General features: G+C 35.8%; 1 protein-coding gene across 1 annotated transcript in view; it reads left to right on the forward strand.

Annotated features, from left to right (window-relative positions):
* PolA2 (DNA polymerase alpha subunit B) overlaps positions 1-23,415 on the forward strand; it is a 139,019-nt gene that overhangs the window by 18,415 nt on the left and 97,189 nt on the right. Inside the window, exons 5-6 of the mRNA XM_090399164.1 lie at positions 2,686-2,786; positions 13,974-14,253. Coding sequence (XP_090255290.1) covers positions 2,686-2,786; positions 13,974-14,253 — 381 coding nt within the window. The remainder of the gene's footprint in view (positions 1-2,685; positions 2,787-13,973; positions 14,254-23,415) is intronic.

Raw genomic sequence — 23,415 nt, forward strand, 5'->3', positions numbered from 1 at the left:
AAGTCAATTGAATAAATTCATATGGAATAAGAGAGAAATTAGTCGGAACACTAAATTAACTGTATACAAGACAGTGTTCAAACCAGTTTTAACTTATGGATCTGAGAGCTGGGTCACAATTAAAACACTTGACCAAAGACTAGAGACTTCAGATACGAGAGTCCTGAGAAAGATTAGAGGCATGAACAGATGGCATCAATGGCAATATCATATTAAAAATGCAGATATTTGGAAAGAACTTGAGATTGTCGGCATCCAGGAGTGCGTTAGCAGAGCTAATCTCAGGTGGTATGGTCACTTAAACAGAATAGGCGAGGAAACATTAGCAAAACAAGTGTTTTCTGCTAGGTTGGCAGGAAAACGACCCAGAGGAAGACCAAGATATAGGTGGATTGATACGGTACAATGTGCCTTAGATGATAGAAATATAAGCTCTGATAATGATAATATTGGAGTCTTGACATGTAATAGACTGATTTGGAGGAAAATTGTAGATAGGAAGTTAGTAATGATGTAAATTTTTCATGTAGTACTATCATATCCTTTACACCCCTTGAGGGTACATGTCAGGAATTTGATGATGATGATAGGTAGATGATAGCAGGGTAGGAAGTATGGTAGGAAGTCAATTGAATAAATTCATATGGAATAAGAGAGAAATTAGTCGGAACACTAAATTAACTGTATACAAGAAAGTGTTCAAACCAGTTTTAACTTATGGATCTGAGAGCTGGGTCAGAATTAAAACACTTGACCAAAGACTAGAGACTTCAGATACGAGAGTCCTGAGAAAGATTAGAGGCATGAACAGATGGCAATATCATATTAAAAATGCGCATATTTGGAAAGAACTTGAGATTGTCGGCATCCAGGAGTGCGTTAGCAGAGCTAATCTCAGGTGGTATGGTCACTTAAACAGAATAGGCGAGGAAACATTAGCAAAACAAGTGTTTTCTGCTAGGTTGGCAGGAAAACGACCCAGAGGAAGACCAAGATATAGGTGGATTGATACGGTACAATGTGCCTTAGATGATAGAAATATAAGCTCTGATAATGATAATATTGGAGTCTTGACATGTAATAGACTGATTTGGAGGAAAATTGTAGATAGGAAGTTAGTAATGATGTAAATTTTTCATGTAGTACTATCATATCTTTTACACCCCTTGAGGGTACATGTCAGGAATTTGATGATGATGATAGGTAGATGATAGCAGGGATGGTTTCACAAGAGGCCATCCCTGCTACCATCCACCCTGATAGTTTCTCCTCGTTGACACACGACTCATTTGAGAGAACAGCATTCTTTTCAGATGCCTACATCCTTCCCCACTCAAATGCAAGCCATCTCTCACTTACAGTTCCTTTCTGTCTTCAAATGCCTTCCATGCATCCATGTATTTCAAGCCTTTCTTTTGACACATTGTGGCTATTATGCTATTCATTATTAATGTTCTTCTCTACATCTCTTCATTATCATACCTGGGCAGCACACACCACACTAATTTTCCCCTCTGTCTTCTTCCGTACAACCTTAAGCATGAACCTTAGAAGTTTTGCCTCTCAAAAGTCGTTGATGCCCACCATCACAGTCAACCTCTCTGGCCTCTCCATCCATGGTTACAGCATCCTCTTGCATTTTTCTCATTCCTTCTCCTGTACTGGTTCTATTCTCCCTTCTTCTATCATTCCCATAACTCTCTCACTCCCACTCTGATTTGCTTTGCATTCATCATTTCCAGTCACTTAATTTCTTATTTCACACTTCTCAACTCATTCCTGAGACATTCCACCTCCTCTTTCAATGCATCTGTTTCTCTCTCTGTCTGCAAGCTACCCACTCTTGCTCATCATTCATCCTCCCAGTTAACACCATCTTGAAAAACTTCACAGTGATTCAAACTTACCACACTCCCCCTCTTTTATTTTTTCATTTACAGTCTGCTCATTATCCTCTCCACTTGTCTCTGGGTCGGTATTCTTTCACCTCAGACGCAACTCTGCCGAGATCTGTTATACTAATCTCCAAATTACAAAGCTCTTCCCATCTTCTACATTTTCATTTAAACTTTGATAGTGAGAAGCTCTTGTTTTTAGGATGAAGGGAAAGAATAAATGTTATGTGTCTTCTGTTAAGTATGGATTTGATAGTAAATAAAGTTATATGCTATGTCTAATGTGTTTCACTCTTAATTACTATATACAGGTTATTAAACTAAGATTCTTTGATAAGATCTTTATTGGTAGTTTGTTATAGTGAGTGAATTCACTGTTCTCTGTTTACTATATGTGGGATCTTTATAAAATTACTGGCAGTTTAAATTTGCAGGAATTACGTGTAAAAGTTTCATTATATGAAATTCTTTTAAAAATGTATTATGAAAAATGTTATTGTAACCTTTTTTTTTTTTTGGTAGCAGTAATGGCATGTTAAGACTATTACTGTTGTCAGTGAAACCTAATTGATGTCAATAAAAGGTGCAAAGCAGTTATGTTGTCTCACAGCAAGTAATGAATAAACATTCTTAGGTAATTTTAAATGTGTGTGTGCGTGCACGTGCATTTTTTCTCCCTCAAAATATTATTGTAAATCATACTTGATAATTTGCATAGAATTAAAAATAGCATTGCTGGATACCCTATGGCCATACTTTTAACTTGACTATTGGTTTGGGTTTTGTTTAGGGAAAAAAGTATCAAAAAACTTCTCGGAATACTTCTGTTAAACGTTTACATCATAAAGAAAGTCCTAGTCCTCTCTTTTCACCATCCTCCATTTCTCCAAAGTAAGTACTGATTTTATATAAATCTGCATCACTATAAGATTATCTTTTATAGTGGGAAGTAATAAAGATACATTTAACATATTTATATCAAGGTAAACTACCTGTAGATTTTTTCAGGAATTGTTGGTATGGGAAAAGTTTCTGATTGGCTTTCACTTAATAAAAATGAATCCTTTCTACAGTTCCTCTTCACCTTCCTCTGTGCCTTTTGACATACAGCAACTTGCAAAATATGTTATTCGGTTACCTCAACATCACACCATACTGATTGAAAATATTTCTGTACTATTCATTTTCACTGGTTTTATAGCTGTTGTAACAAGATGCATCTATGTGGATTTTCACAAAGCCTCACTTTCCTTGGAAAGTGAATCGGGTTTAGATCTCTTTTTCATATATAAATTTCACCCACACTAATCAGTGTGCTAAATATGCTAAAAACCTGTAACACATTTAGTACATTGACTACATCATCTTGGAATCTACTTCCTAGATATTGAATATGGTACTTTTATCAAACTACTTCATGCTTATGCAGCCTCAGTAGGTTATGAAAATTTTCTGCCACCAGCATCCATTCTAGTCAGATTCAGATCTACAAACTATCCACAATGGGAGGAATCTTCTAATCTTTACTTAGGAAGAAGGATTTAAGAAGATGGAAGAATTCCCTCATTTCCATAACTGTTCTCTAAACATTTCCATAATGTTCTCTAAATAAAGTAAACTTTAACAATTTTCATGACAAGTTACTCAGTCTTGGATACAGGCTCTACCACTTCTTTCATTCCTCTTCTCTGAAACTACTTTACTTATCACTGTGTTCAATGTATCCTTTCCATATAATCAAGCTTATCTCTAACTCTTCTGCTGCTGGTATTGCCTACTGATAAGCCACTATTGGTTCCTCTCTCTCTCACTCTCCCCTCAATGCGTAATGAGTTGCCAATCACAAAAATATGACATAACCCCCCTTACACTTGTTTCATTAATCTTCCTTATTTCTGATATTTTTGTTCAGTTAATACCATGTTTAATAATAATGGATGTGAAAATCGCCTCTATTATTCTACAAATCGCCTTTGCAGAATAACCATTACTTAAAACTAAATTTGTGCCATTTGATTGTTCTATGATACTATATTTTAAGATTATTCTTGAGAGATACTTGTGACATTAAATTAAGAAATATAAACTATAAAAAATATAAATTAAGAAATATATGGCAAATATTAAAATAATCTGGTTAACACCAGATTATTTTAATATTTGCCATATATTTCAGTCTGAAAATTAACAGACTATCCTCAGCTGCTTGACAAGAACAGTTTTTACAAGGTGGAATACAAACAATTGATCATTCAAAAGTAGAACAAGCCATGTGATGTTACATTGCTAAGCACTAAAGAGAGGTAAATTTCATCAGAGTGATGAACAGATTATACATATTAATTCACAATTTCATATAATAATCTTAATTTTTAAATTCAATTAAAGATAATATTAGACTAATGTAGGAATTAGGTCTCAATTAAAAATAATAATAATAAAAAAAAACCTAGTGTGTTATCCGGAGTAAACTTTTCTATATTTTTGACAAGGATAGGCAATCAAAGTTGGGGCATTGAAGTAAAGCCTCAGCACTCTCTTTGAATAGGCATTTGAATTTATAGCGACATCTGTGTAGAAGGCGAGTCCTGGACCAGAGAATGTTGTGGCTTGTCTCTATCCCGTGCTGCACCAATCCAGACTTATCAGATTTGTTGTGAAGAATATATGATTGATGTTCTTATATTCTTTTTTCTATAGAGAGTCCAGTTTGTCCAAAGTACGAGAGATTGCAGTTACAAGAAACTTGATATACACCAATCAGCGACATAGTTGAGCGTTTATCTTTAGAAGATGCGAAATATCTGGATATTTTGTTAATAGGGATATAAGTGGCTGTTAAATCGTATTTCTTCAGAATTCTTGAAATTGGTTCTGAGATTCCTGAAATATATGGAATTGGAACTCAATGTATAAGGGTCAAAGCTGTATAACTGAGAGGAGACCTCCACATAGCCTTTAAAGGAATGCGGAGAACCGACCAGGGCTTCTGACCTAATGTCCAATCCTCACCTTCTCGTGGTGCACCCTGTTGGGTATCTACTTTGATACTGAACGAACGAGGATGGGCTGGCAATTTGGGATTTAGCCGACCAAATTGTATTCTTATTGGTTAAACCAAAATAAAAAATGATGGTACAACATGACAAAATTTCATGCCGGCTGGGGCGTCGCCCGGTTAAACAAGGCCCCCGTTGTTTTCGCCAGGGAACCAGGGCAAACAGCGTAAAGTCAGCTACTGGAACAAATCTGAAAACAAACCCCAACTCAACATCACCAGAGTTAAAGATCGGTACTATCAACGTAAGAAGCCTGAATGGCAAAGAAATGGAGCTAGCTGAGGAATTAGATAAGTACCAGATCGACATAATAGGGGTGACTGAAACAAAAAAGACCAAAACTGGTGAGATCTTTCTGAGCAATAAATACAAAATGTTATATTCAGGCAATGACAATCAAGGAAAAGAAGGAGTAGCCATAGTATTCAACACAAAATACGAGTCTAATCTTCTTGAATGGCAGTCAGTCTCAAGTAGAGTAATGTGGGCAAATATGAGAATGGGGAACTGGACAATGAGACTTATTTGTGCCTATGGTCCCACAGAAGGTTCTACTAAGGTAGAAGTGGAGGAATTTTTTGATGCTTTAGAAAAAGCAACTGACACAATGAAAAAGGAAAAGTTGGTCCTTGTTGGGGATCTAAATAGTAGAGTAGGAAATGATTGTGAGACATACAAAAATATTTTGGGAAAATTTGGAGAAAAGAGCAAAGCTAATAATAATGGCAAATATCTGTTGGATTTCTGCTCAGGACATGGACTGGTTATTACTAACACCATGTTTCAACATAAAAATGTGCACAAATTCACATGGAGAGAAGAGGCAAGGAATAAGAAAAGTCTCATTGACTATGTTATTGTTGATAGTGATGTTTTCTCCCTGGTGCAGGACACCAGAGTGTACAGAGGATTTGAAATTGGAAGTGATCACTATTTAGTGTTGAGCAGGATAAAATTGAATTTCATATTGAAAAGAATAACATGTAAGAAAGTTTTAAAGCGAATAAAAGTTGAGCAGCTCTCAGATGTGAACTGTAGACTAAAATACAGAAATATTATTGAAAAGAAAATGAAAGAGTTTGAGAACAGGAATCAAACCTTGGAGATTCAGTGGCAAACTCTGAAGGAAACATTGATTGATTCTGCCAGAGAGGCATGTGGTGAGGTTGTTTGTAAGGATAAAAAAATCAGAACTCCCTGGTGGACACAGGAAGTTAAAGAGGCAGTGAAGGAAAAGAAGAAAGCATATCAAAAGTTCCTGGCAAATAAGTCAGCTTTTACTCTTACAGAATACAGAGACAAATGTAAGAAAGCTAAACAGTGTGTAAAACTAGCTAAACAAAAGTCATGGGAGGACTTTGGCAAGAATATAGAAAATAAATATCAAGAAGGTGGCAAAATATTCTGGAGGTTGTTGAAGAAGCTTAGGAATGGAGGAAAGAGTGCTGTAAAAGGAATTAGAGATGATAAAGGTGAAATGAAAACAGGAGAAAAAGATATCCTTGAAGTATGGAGTAATTACTTTGAAAAACTGCTAAATGAAACAAGCAGTGATGACAGCACAGTGATAAAAAACACTGACCAGGCATGCAGTCAGGAATACATATCCATACTTGAAGTAGAAAAAGCCATCAAAGGCTTGAAATGTGGAAAGGCAGCAGGAGTAGATGATATTCGACCAGAAATGCTGAAGTATGGTGGTATAAGAGTCTTACAGTGGCTGCACTGCATAGTTCAGAAAGCCTGGACAGAGGGACGAATTCCCGATGATTGGAGTAGAGCTCTCATAGTACCCATATATAAAAAGGGAAATAAAACTGAATGTGAGAATTACTTAGGTATTTCCCTACTGAGTGTTCCTGGCAAGATCTATGCAAGTATACTTGAGAAACGGTTGAGAAGAATTGTGGAAGAAAAGCTTGGTGAAGAACAAGCTGGATTCAGGCCAAATAGAGGCTGTCAGGATCAGATCTTCACTTTACGACAAATAGTCGAGAAAGCATGGGAATATAACAAAGATCTGTATTTAAGTTTTGTTGATTTGGAAAAGGCATATGACAAGGTGCCAAGAGAGAAGCTATTCAATACGCTGCAGTTATATGGTGTCAATGGGGCATTATATCAAGCAATACTTAGTCTTTATTTGAGTTGTGAGTCAGCAGTTAGAATTGAAGGAAGTACAGGAAGATGGTTTAATGTTAAATCTGGTGTGAGACAAGGATGTACATTATCCCCTCTGTTATTCATTATCTATATGGATCACATTATGAAGGAATGTGGTATTAAACCTGATATCAAAATTGGAGATGTTAATGTCAGCTCTTTGCTTTATGCGGATGATGTTATACTTCTAAATAAATCCGCTACAAGTCTGCAAGATTCTCTGACTAAATTGAATAGCTGTTGTAATAGATATGGTATGAAGGTCAGCAATAAAAAGACAAAGACAATGAAAATAGAAAAAAATCAGAACTCCCTGGTGGACACAGGAAGTTAAAGAGGCAGTGAAGGAAAAGAAGAAAGCATATCAAAAGTTCCTGGCAAATAAGTCAGCTTTTACTCTTACAGAATACAGAGACAAATGTAAGAAAGCTAAACAGTGTGTAAAACTAGCTAAACAAAAGTCATGGGAGGACTTTGGCAAGAATATAGAAAATAAATATCAAGAAGGTGGCAAAATATTCTGGAGGTTGTTGAAGAAGCTTAGGAATGGAGGAAAGAGTGCTGTAAAAGGAATTAGAGATGATAAAGGTGAAATGAAAACAGGAGAAAAAGATATCCTTGAAGTATGGAGTAATTACTTTGAAAAACTGCTAAATGAAACAAGCAGTGATGACAGCACAGTGATAAAAAACACTGACCAGGCATGCAGTCAGGAATACATATCCATACTTGAAGTAGAAAAAGCCATCAAAGGCTTGAAATGTGGAAAGGCAGCAGGAGTAGATGATATTCGACCAGAAATGCTGAAGTATGGTGGTATAAGAGTCTTACAGTGGCTGCACTGCATAGTTCAGAAAGCCTGGACAGAGGGACGAATTCCCGATGATTGGAGTAGAGCTCTCATAGTACCCATATATAAAAAGGGAAATAAAACTGAATGTGAGAATTACTTAGGTATTTCCCTACTGAGTGTTCCTGGCAAGATCTATGCAAGTATACTTGAGAAACGGTTGAGAAGAATTGTGGAAGAAAAGCTTGGTGAAGAACAAGCTGGATTCAGGCCAAATAGAGGCTGTCAGGATCAGATCTTCACTTTACGACAAATAGTCGAGAAAGCATGGGAATATAACAAAGATCTGTATTTAAGTTTTGTTGATTTGGAAAAGGCATATGACAAGGTGCCAAGAGAGAAGCTATTCAATACGCTGCAGTTATATGGTGTCAATGGGGCATTATATCAAGCAATACTTAGTCTTTATTTGAGTTGTGAGTCAGCAGTTAGAATTGAAGGAAGTACAGGAAGATGGTTTAATGTTAAATCTGGTGTGAGACAAGGATGTACATTATCCCCTCTGTTATTCATTATCTATATGGATCACATTATGAAGGAATGTGGTATTAAACCTGATATCAAAATTGGAGATGTTAATGTCAGCTCTTTGCTTTATGCGGATGATGTTATACTTCTAAATAAATCCGCTACAAGTCTGCAAGATTCTCTGACTAAATTGAATAGCTGTTGTAATAGATATGGTATGAAGGTCAGCAATAAAAAGACAAAGACAATGAAAATAGGCAGAATCATTGAAAATGTCAACTGTGTTGTGAATGGAGAACCTGTGGAACAAGTAAAACATTTCAGCTACTTAGGCACAATTTTTACTGAAGATGGTAAACTAAATATAGAAATAGACAACAGAATCAGCAAAGCTGGTATCGTGGGAAGTCAATTGAATAAATTCTTATGGAATAAGAAAGAAATTAGTCGGAACACTAAATTAGCTGTATACAAGACTGTGTTCAAACCAATTTTAACTTATGGATCTGAGAGCTGGGTCGGAAGTAAAACACTTGACCAAAGACTAGAGACCGCAGATATGAGAGTCCTGAGAAAGATTAGAGGCGTGAACAGATGGCATCAATGGCAATATCATGTTAAAAATGAGGATATTAGGAAAGAACTTGACATTGTCAGCATCCAGGAATGCGTTAGCAGAGCTAATCTCAGATGGTATGGTCACTTAAATAGAATGGGAGAGGAAAGATTAGCAAAACAAGTGTTCTCTGCCAGGTTGGCAGGAAAACGACCCAGAGGAAGACCAAGATATAGGTGGATTGATACGGTACAAAGTGCCTTAGACGATAGAAATATCATCATCATCATCATCATCATCAAATTCCTGCCATGTACCCTCAAGGGGTGTACAGGATATGACAGTACTACATGAAAAAATTACATCATTACTAACTTCCTATCTACAATTTTCCTCCAAATCAGTCTGTTACTTGTCAAGACTCCAACATTATCAGATCTTATATTTCTATCGTCTAAGGCACTTTGTACCGTATCAATCCACCTATATCTTGGTCTTCCTCTGGGTCGTTTTCCTGCCAACCTGGCAGAGAACACTTGTTTTGCTAATCTTTCCTCTCCCATTCTATTTAAGTGACCATACCATCTGAGATTAGCTCTGCTAACGCATTCCTGGATGCTGACAATGTCAAGTTCTTTCCTAATATCCTCATTTTTAATACGATATTGCCATTGATGCCATCTGTTCACGCCTCTAATCTTTCTCAAGACTCTCATATCTGCGGTCTCTAGTCTTTGGTCAAGTGTTTTACTTCTGACCCAGCTCTCAGATCCATAAGTTAAAATTGGTTTGAACACAGTCTTGTATACAGCTAATTTAGTGTTCCGACTAATTTCTTTCTTATTCCATATGAATTTATTCAATTGACTTCCCACGATACCAGCTTTGCTGATTCTGTTGTCTATTTCTATATTTAGTTTACCATCTTCAGTAAAAATTGTGCCTAAGTAGCTGAAATGTTTTACTTGTTCCACAGGTTCTCCATTCACAACACAGTTGACATTTTCAATGATTCTGCCTATTTTCATTGTCTTTGTCTTTTTATTGCTGACCTTCATACCATATCTATTACAATAGCTATTCATTTTAGTCAGAGAATCTTGCAGACTTGTAGCGGATTTATTTAGAAGTATAACATCATCCGCATAAAGCAAAGAGCTGACATTAACATCTCCAATTTTGATATCAGGTTTAATACCACATTCCTTCATAATGTGATCCATATAGATAATGAATAACAGAGGGGATAATGTACATCCTTGTCTCACACCAGATTTAACATTAAACCATCTTCCTGTACTTCCTTCAATTCTAACTGCTGACTCACAACTCAAATAAAGACTAAGTATTGCTTGATATAATGCCCCATTGACACCATATAACTGCAGCGTATTGAATAGCTTCTCTCTTGGCACCTTGTCATATGCCTTTTCCAAATCGACAAAACTTAAATACAGATCTTTGTTATATTCCCATGCTTTCTCGACTATTTGTCGTAAAGTGAAGATCTGATCCTGACAGCCTCTATTTGGCCTGAATCCAGCTTGTTCTTCACCAAGCTTTTCTTCCACAATTCTTCTCAACCGTTTCTCAAGTATACTTGCATAGATCTTGCCAGGAACACTCAGTAGGGAAATACCTCTGTAATTCTCACAGTCAGTTTTATTTCCCTTTTTATATATGGGTACTATGAGAGCTCTACTCCAATCATCGGGAATTCGTCCCTCTGTCCAGGCTTTCTGAACTATACAGTGCAGCCACTGTAAGACTCTTATACCACCATACTTCAGCATTTCTGGCCGAATATCATCTACTCCTGCTGCCTTTCCACATTTCAAGCCTTTGATGGCTTTTTCTACTTCAAGTATGGATATGTATTCCTGACTGCATGCCTGGTCAGTGTTTTTTACCACTGTGCTGTCATCACTGCTTGTTTCATTTAGCAGTTTTTCAAAGTAATTACTCCATACTTCAAGGATATCTTTTTCTCCTGTTTTCATTTCACCTTTATCATCTCTAATTCCTTTTACAGCACTCTTTCCTCCATTCCTAAGCTTCTTCAACAACCTCCAGAATATTTTGCCACCTTCTTGATATTTATTTTCTATATTCTTGCCAAAGTCCTCCCATGACTTTTGTTTAGCTAGTTTTACACACTGTTTAGCTTTCTTACATTTGTCTCTGTATTCTGTAAGAGTAAAAGCTGACTTATTTGCCAGGAACTTTTGATATGCTTTCTTCTTTTCCTTCACTGCCTCTTTAACTTCCTGTGTCCACCAGGGAGTTCTGATTTTTCTATCCTTGCAGACAACCTCACCACATGCCTCTCTGGCAGAATCAATCAATGTTTCCTTCAGAGTTTGCCATTGAATCTCCAAGGTTTGATTCCTGTTCTCAAACTCTTTCATTTTCTTTTCAATAATATTTCTGTATTTTAGTCTACAGTTCACATCTGAGAGCTGCTCAACTTTTATTCGCTTTAAAACTTTCTTACATGTTATTCTTTTCAATATGAAATTCAATTTTATCCTGCTCAAGACTAAATAGTGATCACTTCCAATTTCAAATCCTCTGTACACTCTGGTGTCCTGCACCACGGAGAAAACATCACTATCAACAATAACATAGTCAATGAGACTTTTCTTATTCCTAGCCTCTTCTCTCCATGTGAATTTGTGCACATTTTTATGTTGGAACATGGTGTTAGTAATAACCAGTCCATGTCCTGAGCAGAAATCCAACAGATATTTGCCATTATTTACAGAAAGAACTTTCAGCTATCACACATCACATGAAATTAAATGCCTTCTTAAAAGTAAAACACTTGACCAAAGACTAGAGACCGCAGATATGAGAGTCCTGAGAAAGATTAGAGGCGTGAACAGATGGCATCAATGGCAATATCATGTTAAAAATGAGGATATTAGGAAAGAACTTGACATTGTCAGCATCCAGGAATGCGTTAGCAGAGCTAATCTCAGATGGTATGGTCACTTAAATAGAATGGGAGAGGAAAGATTAGCAAAACAAGTGTTCTCTGCCAGGTTGGCAGGAAAACGACCCAGAGGAAGACCAAGATATAGGTGGATTGATACGGTACAAAGTGCCTTAGACGATAGAAATATAAGATCTGATAATGTTGGAGTCTTGACAAGTAACAGACTGATTTGGAGGAAAATTGTAGATAGGAAGTTAGTAATGATGTAATTTTTTCATGTAGTACTGTCATATCCTGTACACCCCTTGAGGGTACATGGCAGGAATTTGATGATGATGATGATGTATTGATTCTTAGTTGCTCTGGATAGGATTGTAGGAATCGAACAGATGTGTAGTCTCTTCAGAGAAGAAGGCATTTAATTTCATGTGATGTGTGATAGCTGAAAGTTCTTTCTGTAATTAATGGGGAGTTGAGCAATTAGTTCTAGCTCGTTGAATTAAACATTTTATAATTCCTGTTTTTTGATAAGGATGATGGGCAGATTGTTTGAGAATGTAAAAAGTGGGTTTTCTGTAAACTGTTGTTGTCAGAATACCTGAAGGTGAGTGGATGAGAAGGATGTCTAAAAAGGAAAACTTGTTGTTGTTTTTCAATCTCTATGGTGAACTTAATACAAGGGTGTAGAGAATTGATTGTAGCTAAAAAGGAAGGTAAGATTCTCTGCTGTGAAGCCACACTGAAAAAATGTTGTCTACATATCTAACCCAAAAGGATGGTTGAGGGTATATAGATGAAAAAAGGATGCCTTCTAGATGTTTCAAATAAAAGTTGGCTAGAGCAGGTGAAAGTGGACTTCCCATGGCTGTTTCTTCCACTTGGTTGTAGAATTTGTTTTGACACAAGAAATATCCAGAGTGCATCACGAAATCGAATAATTTTACGATATCTTGTGGGAAGATGTCAGCCTTTGAGAGGTACATTGGTAAATAGATTCTACATCGAAGCTCACCATAAAATCAGTAGGTTCTAATGAGATATTTTTTAATTGTCCAGTAATAATATTCAGTTAGACGTGGCCAACATCCTAATCCATTCTAAGCCTCCCAAAAATAATATCCCACAAAAAGAAATCATGGCTCTAAAAGAGCTACACAATAATAACCACATTACCAAACCAAAGCAGACAAAGGTAATGCAACTGTGGTGATGGATACAACGGAATATGAAAGCAAAATGCATGCACTTCTCCAAGATCAATCAACAAACCAAATTATAGATCAGGATCCCACCAACTCACAAAAGAATAAGTTATGCAAATTATTGAACAAAGTCACTTCCTGGCTTAAAGAAACAGTCGGCACACTCAAGCCCTTCCATGTTAAAACCAGGATATATGGAGCTCCAAAAATTCACAAACAAGGTACAGCTTTACGCACTGTTGTAGATAGTATAAACAGTCCTACATATAAATTTGCTAAACATTTAGCCAAACTACTAGCCACTTTCACAAACAATTCTCCCTCTTTTGTTAAAAATTCTACCTACCTAAAACGTATAAATTCAAATGCCTATTCAAAGAGAGGCTTTACTTCAATGCCCTAACTTGAATCGAAACGATTGCCTATCCTTGTCAAAAATATGGGAAAGTTTAATCCGGATAACACACTAGTTTGTTTTTAATTGAGACCTAATTCCTATATTAGTTTAATGTTGTCTTTAATCGAATTTATAAATTAAGATTATTATATGAAATTGTGAATTAATATCTATAATTTGTTCATGCATAAATTTACCTCTCTTTAGTGCTTAGCAATGTAACATCATGTGGCTTGTTCTACTTTTGAATGATCAATTGTTTGTATTCCACCTTGTAAAAACTGTTCCTGTCAAGCAACTGAGGATAGTCTGTTAATTTTCAGACTGAAATATATGGCAAATATTAAAATATTCTGATGTTAACGTGTTTATATTTCTTTTTTTAAGATTATATTTTAACCCCCCCCTTTTTTTTTGTTAAATTTATTTGTTAATTTCTTTACAGTGCTACACCATCTGCTAAGTATGGATCTAGGAAAAACTCAGGGGATGTTATTTGCTCATTGGGAACTGAAGGGAACTTGACATGGAAAAGAAAGGGTCATGTTGCTTGTACAGTTGCCTACTACGATTTGTCTTCCTCTTTAACGGAGCCATACCATTATATGTTTGAAAAACTTGTAGATCGTGCCAATGTACTGAATGAGTTAATAGAAGACTTGTCATCTGTTTTACAAAAACATCATTCTTTGGAAGAGCTCTCACACATCAGAATGCCATCTCCTGTAAGTAGCAAATTCTCATTCTACTTGTAAATCAGTGTCAATTATATATTTTTATGAAGTGAGATTTTAAGATTACTTTAATGAGATCGTGAATGATGATAATGATATTCAATCATATTATATATATTTTTTTATATTATTTTATTTATTTATATTTTTTTACATCTACTTGATACAGATTATAATGGTAAAAATTATATGTGATACACTCTAAAACGTTAGAAGACATTTGATAGGATCTGTGATAGATGAACTATATGTATATAACATATAATTCATATTCAAATTTGCAAATTCTAACATCGCATTGATAATATACTGACACATTAACTTGTGAGTCATATCACTGACTTTCCAAAATGGAAATTCAATTTCAATTCAATTCAGTATTATATCGAAACATTTCTAACTCATTCTCAGAAATACTTAAAAGAAATTCAGATTCTTTGACATGAATTCAACTCTTGATTTCAAAATTTTGTAAGTATGGGACCACTTATAGTTTATTTTTAGCACCATCTATATTCCACCTGAATTCATATCACTGAATAAGGTACAGATACATTTGCAGTCTGCGTAATATATTTGTGAACAAGTAGTGCAATTAGAGACAACTGGGATAAAAATGGCACTAACTAATGACTCACTTGTCCCTTCCCACAGAAATTATGCTGTATAGACTCAAGCAGAACCATATGTTGTACCACCAAACACAGTATCTGTAATTAAAACTATTGTTTTAATTACATAAAATAAATGTTTGGTCAATTGCATTTGAAATTTTTGATGTCATTAAGATCGAACACAGAGGCTAACTTCAAATAAAATTCTACTGCGAATTGAAACTAACATGCTGTATAATGTATGTTAGTTTCATGTGTGTATAATGTGTGTATAAGTCCCCTTGACAGAAGCAGCACGCAAACAAGCAGTAATAAAATTCAACCTAAGGGTTGAAACTTTGTGGGAGTTGAACCCGCCACACAAGCTTGCTGTCTGTTTCATGCTCTGCTTTCACTTCTCATTAGTTATTCGTGAAGGATTATTCATTACATATCTCAAGTCTTGTAAATTACTGCTACTTTTTGCTTGAAATATGGAAAAACATTCAAGTTACAGTGCTGGTTTTAAACTCAAAGTTATTGATTTTGCAGAAAAGCAGACAATTGAGCAGCACGCCATGAGTTTAATGTGTGATATTGGCGTGAACAGAATCTTGCATTAGAAAGCACCAATAAGTCAAGAAAAGCATTCCGAGTACCTAAAAGTGGAAAGTTTCCTGAATTGGAGGACAAGTTACTTGAATATGTGTTAGGTTTGCTTAAAGATGGTTGGTGTGTTTCACATGAAATGTTATATTTCAAACCACATGAGTTAGCTACAAAATGAGGCATCAGTTGCACAGATCTGAAAGTGAGCCGAGGTTGGATTATAAGATTCATGAAGAGGAAAAGTCTTTCCCTTTGTCAAAGGAATATTGTTATAAATGTGTGTCGTCATAGTAGATAATATTTGCTTATTATGGTTTAACTCCTTTACTTAACTATCTCTTGAATAATTTTGTCCTATCTCAGCAGTGCCTGTAATGTGTCTGTCTTTGTCTTACTATTATATACTTCAGCCCCTCTGATTATCACATGCACGAGTCTGATCTACAAAGAGATTGTCTCAAGATTAAGCCAATTCCTTAGTAACAAAGCTGCTGAAGTTAACTCCTCTTGAGGTTCTGGGAAAATTTATTTGTTGTGCCACCCAGCACCCTTAGATTGGTAAAACTTCTCAGTCAAGAAGTGAACCTTCAGATATGCACATGGTTAATCTAATCTATTTCTATACTAAGTTAACAAATATCAATACCTTCTATAATCAGCCATGTTTGCAGTCATGTTCTTAATTAACAATTATCTCCCGCTTAGATCCGAATAATTTATGAGTGGTGCATCGGATTCTTAGACACAGGTAACCATATTAATAAGAGCAAAAGATTTATTTAGCATGATGATCATCATACAGAATAAAGAACTTTCAATTATCATTATACTACTAGATTACAAAGTAAAATTAAGCAATGTGCATCACACAGTAATTAATACTACAAAAACATTATATTCAAAGATTCAAAGCTCGCATTCTTAGATTATAAAATCAGTAATGACTTTTAGGTGTTAATCATCTCTACAGCTCTTAAACATAGCTAGCAATCAACACAAATACAATTATAATACATAGCACATATTGCTCACCGACTATGAATAAATTATCACAGTTCTGTCTTAATTTGAGATAGAGTTTCAAAACTTTATGAAGGTCTAAGATTCTTAAGTTACAGGTACCTTCCTCTCTCTCACATTACTTGATTAAAGGTTTACTATACCGAACTCGAGGATTCCTCATGCTTGTCCTTTCGATTCTTGGATTCCTTTCCTTCCAAACATTTCTTCCCTCTATGATAAGGCTAAAATTCCTGTCAGCTTAGGTTGGTCCTCATGGAGTCTGCATACCGATCATCTATGCCTAGAATATTCTAATATTCTTAGCGATTCTGCATCCATAAGGCACGCTACCTGGCCACTATCTTTTCCAGGAGTTGCCCATTGCTTCGAAAATCCACTATTCGTTCATTCGTAGGGCTTGGAATCCGCGATCCCTCTAATCTCGAACCGACACCTCCGACTTCTGCCACCGAGAGAGAGAACAGAGACTCCAGACAAAAAGAAAGCCTCTTGGGGGGGGGGGGGGGTTCCAGCCCTTTTATATCAACCCCTTACCAGGACTCCTTGTAACCCTAAATTTTCACCAGACACGTTCCTTTGCACTAGTGGGTCTTGCCTTTTTGTAGCGTCTTCCCCGAAAACTTGGGTCGCCACGTGTCGTATGCGTGCGTGACCACTTGAGGCAACTTACTAATGTCTTGCCCACGTACTCTGACCTTATAATCTCAGTTGGTTATATGCAATTTACACAGTAATTCTTTTATATCAATTCTAACAGAAAACATGTATATAACAAATTCATTGTCTAACATTCAGTTTAGTAGGTATTTTACACTGGAATATTCACAAGTTTTACACTAATTACGGTATCCAATATTTGTCAGGCTATATACAACTTATACTAAACTACAAGCATATCCTTTTCAAGGGTTTTAACTTGTCAAATTATGAATGAAACATTCCTTAGTGAATTGTATTCATTCACAATTTAACAACATCCCTTTGCCAAAGAATGCCGAAAGATTTCGGCGATAAACTAATAGATTTTCATATGTGATTCAACTTAGGAAGAGCAATAACTATATGTTATCACAAATAGCCAATGCTGATCAAACACTCCTCAATTTCAGCATGCCACATCAAACAACAGAAAAAAAGTGTGAAAATACGCACAACTGGAAGTGAAAAACAACGATGCACAATCATGCTTGCAATTACTGCAGATGGAAGAAAGTTGCCTCCTTACGTAATATCCAAAAGGAAAACAGTGTCAAGGAGGAAATTTTCCCTGGAATTCATGTAAGAGTACAAGAAAAAGGATGGATGGACACTACATTGGTTCGAGATTGGATTAGAACAGTTTGGGCAAATGGCCAGGGACCTTATTTCAGTGCTCTGCTCTCCTCGTGTGAGGTAGCGTCTGTAGATGCTTAGAACCTGAAATAATAAAATAACTTTTGGATATGAGGATGGATGTGACCGTTATTCCTGTCTTACACCTTATCTACAGTCCTTGGATGTATCAGGCAACAAACCATTCAAGGACTACATGGAGTGGATGCAGCCAGTGGCTACAACCTGACTCCGACAGGGAAGATTAAGAGACCATCATTAGATCTGTTGTGCAACTGGATTTTGATTGCTTGGAAATGATTTCATCAGAAATAATTGCCAAGAGTTTTTAAAAATCGGCATCTCTAAAGCTCTAGATGGGAGATGGAGGAGGGGTATTTAAAGTGAATAGTAGTGTACCACAGGTATCAGTCCTTAGTCCATCGTTATTCAGTCTTGACATTAATGACATTTGGATGGATTTGACAGGATTTGCTGATGATGCAAAGATAGGTAGGATAATCTGGAATGCGGCTGATATTATAGTACTTGCAGATCAACGTGAATGAGGCGGAATTGTGAGCCTGTGAAAAATGGCTGTCAGTTTAATATTAGTAAATGTAAAGTTATGCACTTTGGTGTGATGTGATATTCAGTAGCATTTTATAATGTGGGATTATGCCTAGAAGAAACTGATCTTGATTAGTAGATTCGAAGTTGAAGTTCAGGTGCCATATAGCAAACATTGCAAATACTCAGCTTGGAAAGAAGTCAGTGGTCATCCCCATGGGCAAGGCACATCATGCCATGTAATGAGTCGTGTTTGTAGCCAGTATAAATTGGAGGAATATAATGCTTCCAAGTCAGTGCAATTGTGTCCAGGTGAAATCACTATGAGAATGGAAATTATGGAGTTTGAAAGAGGTGTTGTGATGGGATGCCATGTTGCAGACCTATCTGTTCAGTAAATTGTTGACAAATTGGGCCATCCCAGGTCAACAATCAGTGATACCATACTGAGATGGAAGCACAGGGAGTCAACTTCAAGTGCTGTCCACAGTGGATGACTCATCACACTCACCAAACGTGAGCTGTAGGTTACTACAAAGGATAATATGTAAAATTGCCATTTGTTAGCCAACACTTTGAATGTGTTGTTCCAGGCATCAATTGGAAAATGAATCTACACAAAAACATTCAGAACTGATGCTCACAACTTGATTTTCCATGGTAGAACCACAATATACAAGCTCCACATTACTCAATCCAACATGCAGTTCACGTTTCCTGGTTTGGCCTCAGACCTCTGTTTGTGGCGCTGCAAACATTGAACTCCAAGAGGTATCTGAACATTCTGGACAATGCAGTTCTGCCTACTTTGTAGCGTTTTTATGGAACTGATCATTGTCTTTTCCAGTAAGATAATGTACCATGTTATAAGGCTGCTGCTGTAACTGTGTGGTTTGTGGAAATGAATGTCACCACAATTGAATGGCCTTCTTCTTTACCAGATTCCGTCAGGAATATCATGAGTCTGTAAATGCTTTCCATTGATTCCTTATCCTTGCTGTTGGTCTTAGTTCAACAAAACTCTTCTTCTCACATTCCATTAAAATTGATCTCCTCTGTGTATTTTTAGGACTTCCAGACTTTCTCTTTCCTTGTGGATTCCATTCCAGGGCTGCATGAAGATTTCTTTGTGATCTTTCCTGAGTATGTCTAATCCGTATAAATTTTCATTTTTTGATTTCAAGGTTGACTTTTTGCTGATTTGTTCTTTTCCAGAGGTCTTCATTAGTAATTATTTGTGGCCACCAAATTCGAAGTATGACATTGGTTCATGAATGTCTGTAGCTTTCTTTGTATTTCCTTTGAAACCAGCCATGCTCCACATCCATGTAAAAGAACTGATTTAATCCATTTGATTTAATACATGTATAATTTTTTATCTGTGTGAATATTTTTCATTTTCCAAACTCTACTAAGTTTAACATATGGACTTCTTGCCATTCAAATCCTTGTATCAACATCTCTAGTTGCTCCTCCATCTACAGATAAAACACAGCTGAGATTTGCACTTGGTGCCTTGTTGTTTACATTGATTCTCATTTCTTTTGTTTTGTTTATATTTATTTTCAAATTAACTTTTAGCGATTCTTCTTGTAATGTAGTTGATTTATTTTGATTATCTACATGTCTGTGAGCAATTAGACAAACATCAACATGCATAGTCTAGATCACCCTAAATGTGTGGAAAGGCTTATGTGCTCATTGTACTTGTTGATTGGATTTTAACTGCATAAATGTGAACACAGATTGATAAGAAAATAACTATTTATTGACTTAATTGCTAATATTTAGCTGGTATTCTACCCAACATCTTCAGAACACACAAAGTTTTTTACAGTAGCCAGACAACAACAACAATCAGGTATAACAATGGGGCTAGTATGAGTAATTGTAGTGTGCAACACAAAGACTAAAGTCCTAATTAGGTACTATCTAAGTTGAAAAAAAATAAAACGAGAGAGAGAGAGAGCAGGTATTAATTTGGTCTTAGGGTGACTGTCTCCGAAATCTTTGGTAGATTTATACAGCCATACTTGTTGAGATTTGGAGTATGTTGCAAGGCTTCTGTTGATTCTAGGAACAACCTCTTTGACTTGTAAAAGCTTCTGTGCAACACTTTTGTTTTTTTCCAATCGATCCTGTGTGGGGGGGGGGTATCCAAAGCATGGTCTGCTAGATCCAACTTTCCATAGCGAAAGTGCCGGATATATTTTTTGTGTTCACTGAGGCAGATGTCCACAGTTCTTTCTGTCTGTCTATAGTAGGCTTGATAACATGAACAGGGCATTTCATAGACTCCTGAATGTGATAAAGGCAAGAATCTGTCCTTAGGTGAATGGATGAGAGTTGCCAATTTCACATAAGGTTAAAATACAGTGCGTAGTTAGTGTTTGTTAAGCACTCTAGATATCTCTTCAGATGTGCCTTTAATATGGGATGATGACAGTTTTGTTGTAGTCTTCTGTGGTAGACAGTGGGTAGGGGATTTCTGGGGAGCATTTAGTATTGTATCTATCTTATGGAGATTATAGCCATTGGTCAGGAAGGTGTGAAGTAGGTGAAAAAGTTCAGCAGTGAGAGCAGTGTCATTGGAACAAATTGCTCTAGCTCTATGGGTTAGTGTTTTTAGAATACCATAATGTTGAGATGGGTGATGGTGTGATTGTTTGTGTAAATATTTCCTTGTATGTGTGGGTTTTCTATAAACCGAGAATGATAAGGAACCTTCTGGGTGATTAGTATGTCTAATCACACGTCTTTCTAGACAGTCATTGGCTTTTAGTTTCATTATAAAGTGGATTTTTGGGTGCTGGCTATTTAAATGCACTAAAAATGTATTCAATATGTCTGGACCATGTGGCCAAATAGCAAACACATCATCAACATAGCATAGCCAGAAACTAGGTTTGAGAGTGACTGCATTGATAGCTAGCTTTTCCAGATGTTCTATGTAGAAGTTAGGTAAGGGAGGGATCCCATAGCTGTCCCATCTAATTTATATATTTTCCCTTTCCATGTAAAGTAACCTGCCTGTACTGTGAATTTAAATAGCTGAAATATATCAGGGGGAAATTTTCGACCTCCCAATGTCTTCTTTCTTGTATTAATGCAACGTTAGGTGTTGTTATTATATCCGTTATTTTTATATCTATGCATATGTTATTTTTTTGCTTAGCATAGATTTAGTATTTACGTGAATTACTCTAATTAAAAGTGATTAGCCCCAATTTTAATTAATTATTAATTTTGCATTTTTTTTAAATTTTAGGATCATTAAAATTGTTATTTAAAATCATGGAACCAGCAACAAAACGAAGAAAGTATAAAGCTGAATTTAAAATAAGGGTTATTGAAATGGCAAAGCAGACTAATAACTGTGCTGCTGCAAGAAAGTTTGACATAACCAAGAAGATGGTAAGAGACTGGAGGAAGAAAGGTGATATTTTAAAAAAATTGCCAAAAAAAAATGTGCGATGAGAACGGGGGATCACCCGATGGCTGCAACTGGAAAATCACGTTGCAGAATGGGGTATTCGAACAAAGGCAGAATGGTTATCTTGTTACAAGAAATATGATTAGAGCATATGCACTAAATGATCAAGATTGAATTCGAATGAAAGTATAGAATTTCAAGCTACTTCAGGATGGTGTAATCGTTTTATGAACAGACAAAATCTGGTAGTTCAACAAAAAATGAAAATTGCTCAAAAACTACCAGCAGATCTTGACGACAAACTTACCAGTTTCCATAAATTTATTATTCTGTTGAGACAAGAACATAAATTTCTATTGTCAAATGTTGAAAATATGGATGAAACTCCTATGAGCTTTGATATGATAAGCAATAAAATAATGGAGTCTAAAGGTAGTAAGAGTGTGCTAGTTCGAAGTACAGGTCATGAAAAAATAAGGTTTATGGTTGTGTTGTCATGTTTAGCTGATGGAACCAAGTTAAAACCAATGATCATCTTCAAATGTAAAACTAAACCTAAGATAAAATTTTCTTCAGATGTTTTTCACGAAAATGGTGTGAAATTATGGATAAATAATGTGTGGAACATGCGACCAGGCGGTATAATGAAGAAACGCAGTTTATTAGTATGGGATATGTTTCGTAGTCATTTAACTGAGAATACTAAAAGTCTTCTAGAAAAAAATAACACAAAAATTGCTGTTATACCAGGTGGTTTAACTTTTATATTGCAACCACTAGACGTCTGCTTGAACAAACCATTTAAAGATCACATGTGAGAAGAGTGGAATAATTGGATGTTGACTGGAAAAAAGCTAGGCACACTGCATCACTTGATATGTTGTGCAATTTTGTGATCAAAGCATGGAATAAAGTAAAAGTAGAGACTGTAATAAAATCATTTAAAAAAGTGTGGTATCTCTAATCTTATGGATGGTACAGAAGATGATCTGTTGTGGGGACACTGATGACAATAAAAATGAAATCAATTCACCGGATTTGAACTGGAATCCATATGACGATCATTTAAACAATGAATCTGAAGACTATTTTCAACAGATGCCAAACAAAATTAACATGAAAATTGAGGTTAATAATTATTTGTTTTTTAAGACTTACGTCTATTGTAATATTTTAAATAAATCTATGTAACAAAAAATTAATCTGATTTGTTTATAAACACTGCCTATTTTCTTATATAACGATGTATTGTATTCAAATTAAGTGAATATTGAATCCCACATTATTTCTTAGCCAAATAAGAAACTCAAAGATAGGAAATCTAAGAGTTTCATGCGAATATAGAAAACTATGAAAGTACAGTGAGTCCAAGCGTAAGCCAACACCTAGTTGCAATGCTAGGGTGACTCGTAGTAAAGGTGGAGTAAGCTCTGATCACTGTCCTTAGTATTTTCCTCTAATGTAAAACACAACTCCTAGGAGATGTATGCTGTTATCCATTATGAGCATTTGTTATACATTTTCGGCATGAAACTCTTAGATTTCCTATCTTTGAGTTTCTTATTCAGCTAAGAAATAATGTGGGATTCAATATCCACTTAATTTGAATAATTT

This window comes from Typopeltis vanoorti, chromosome 10 (genome assembly GCF_054136105.1).
Source record: "Typopeltis vanoorti isolate ZY-2024b chromosome 10, IOZ_Tvanoo_1.0, whole genome shotgun sequence".
NCBI lineage: Eukaryota > Metazoa > Arthropoda > Arachnida > Uropygi > Thelyphonidae > Typopeltis > Typopeltis vanoorti.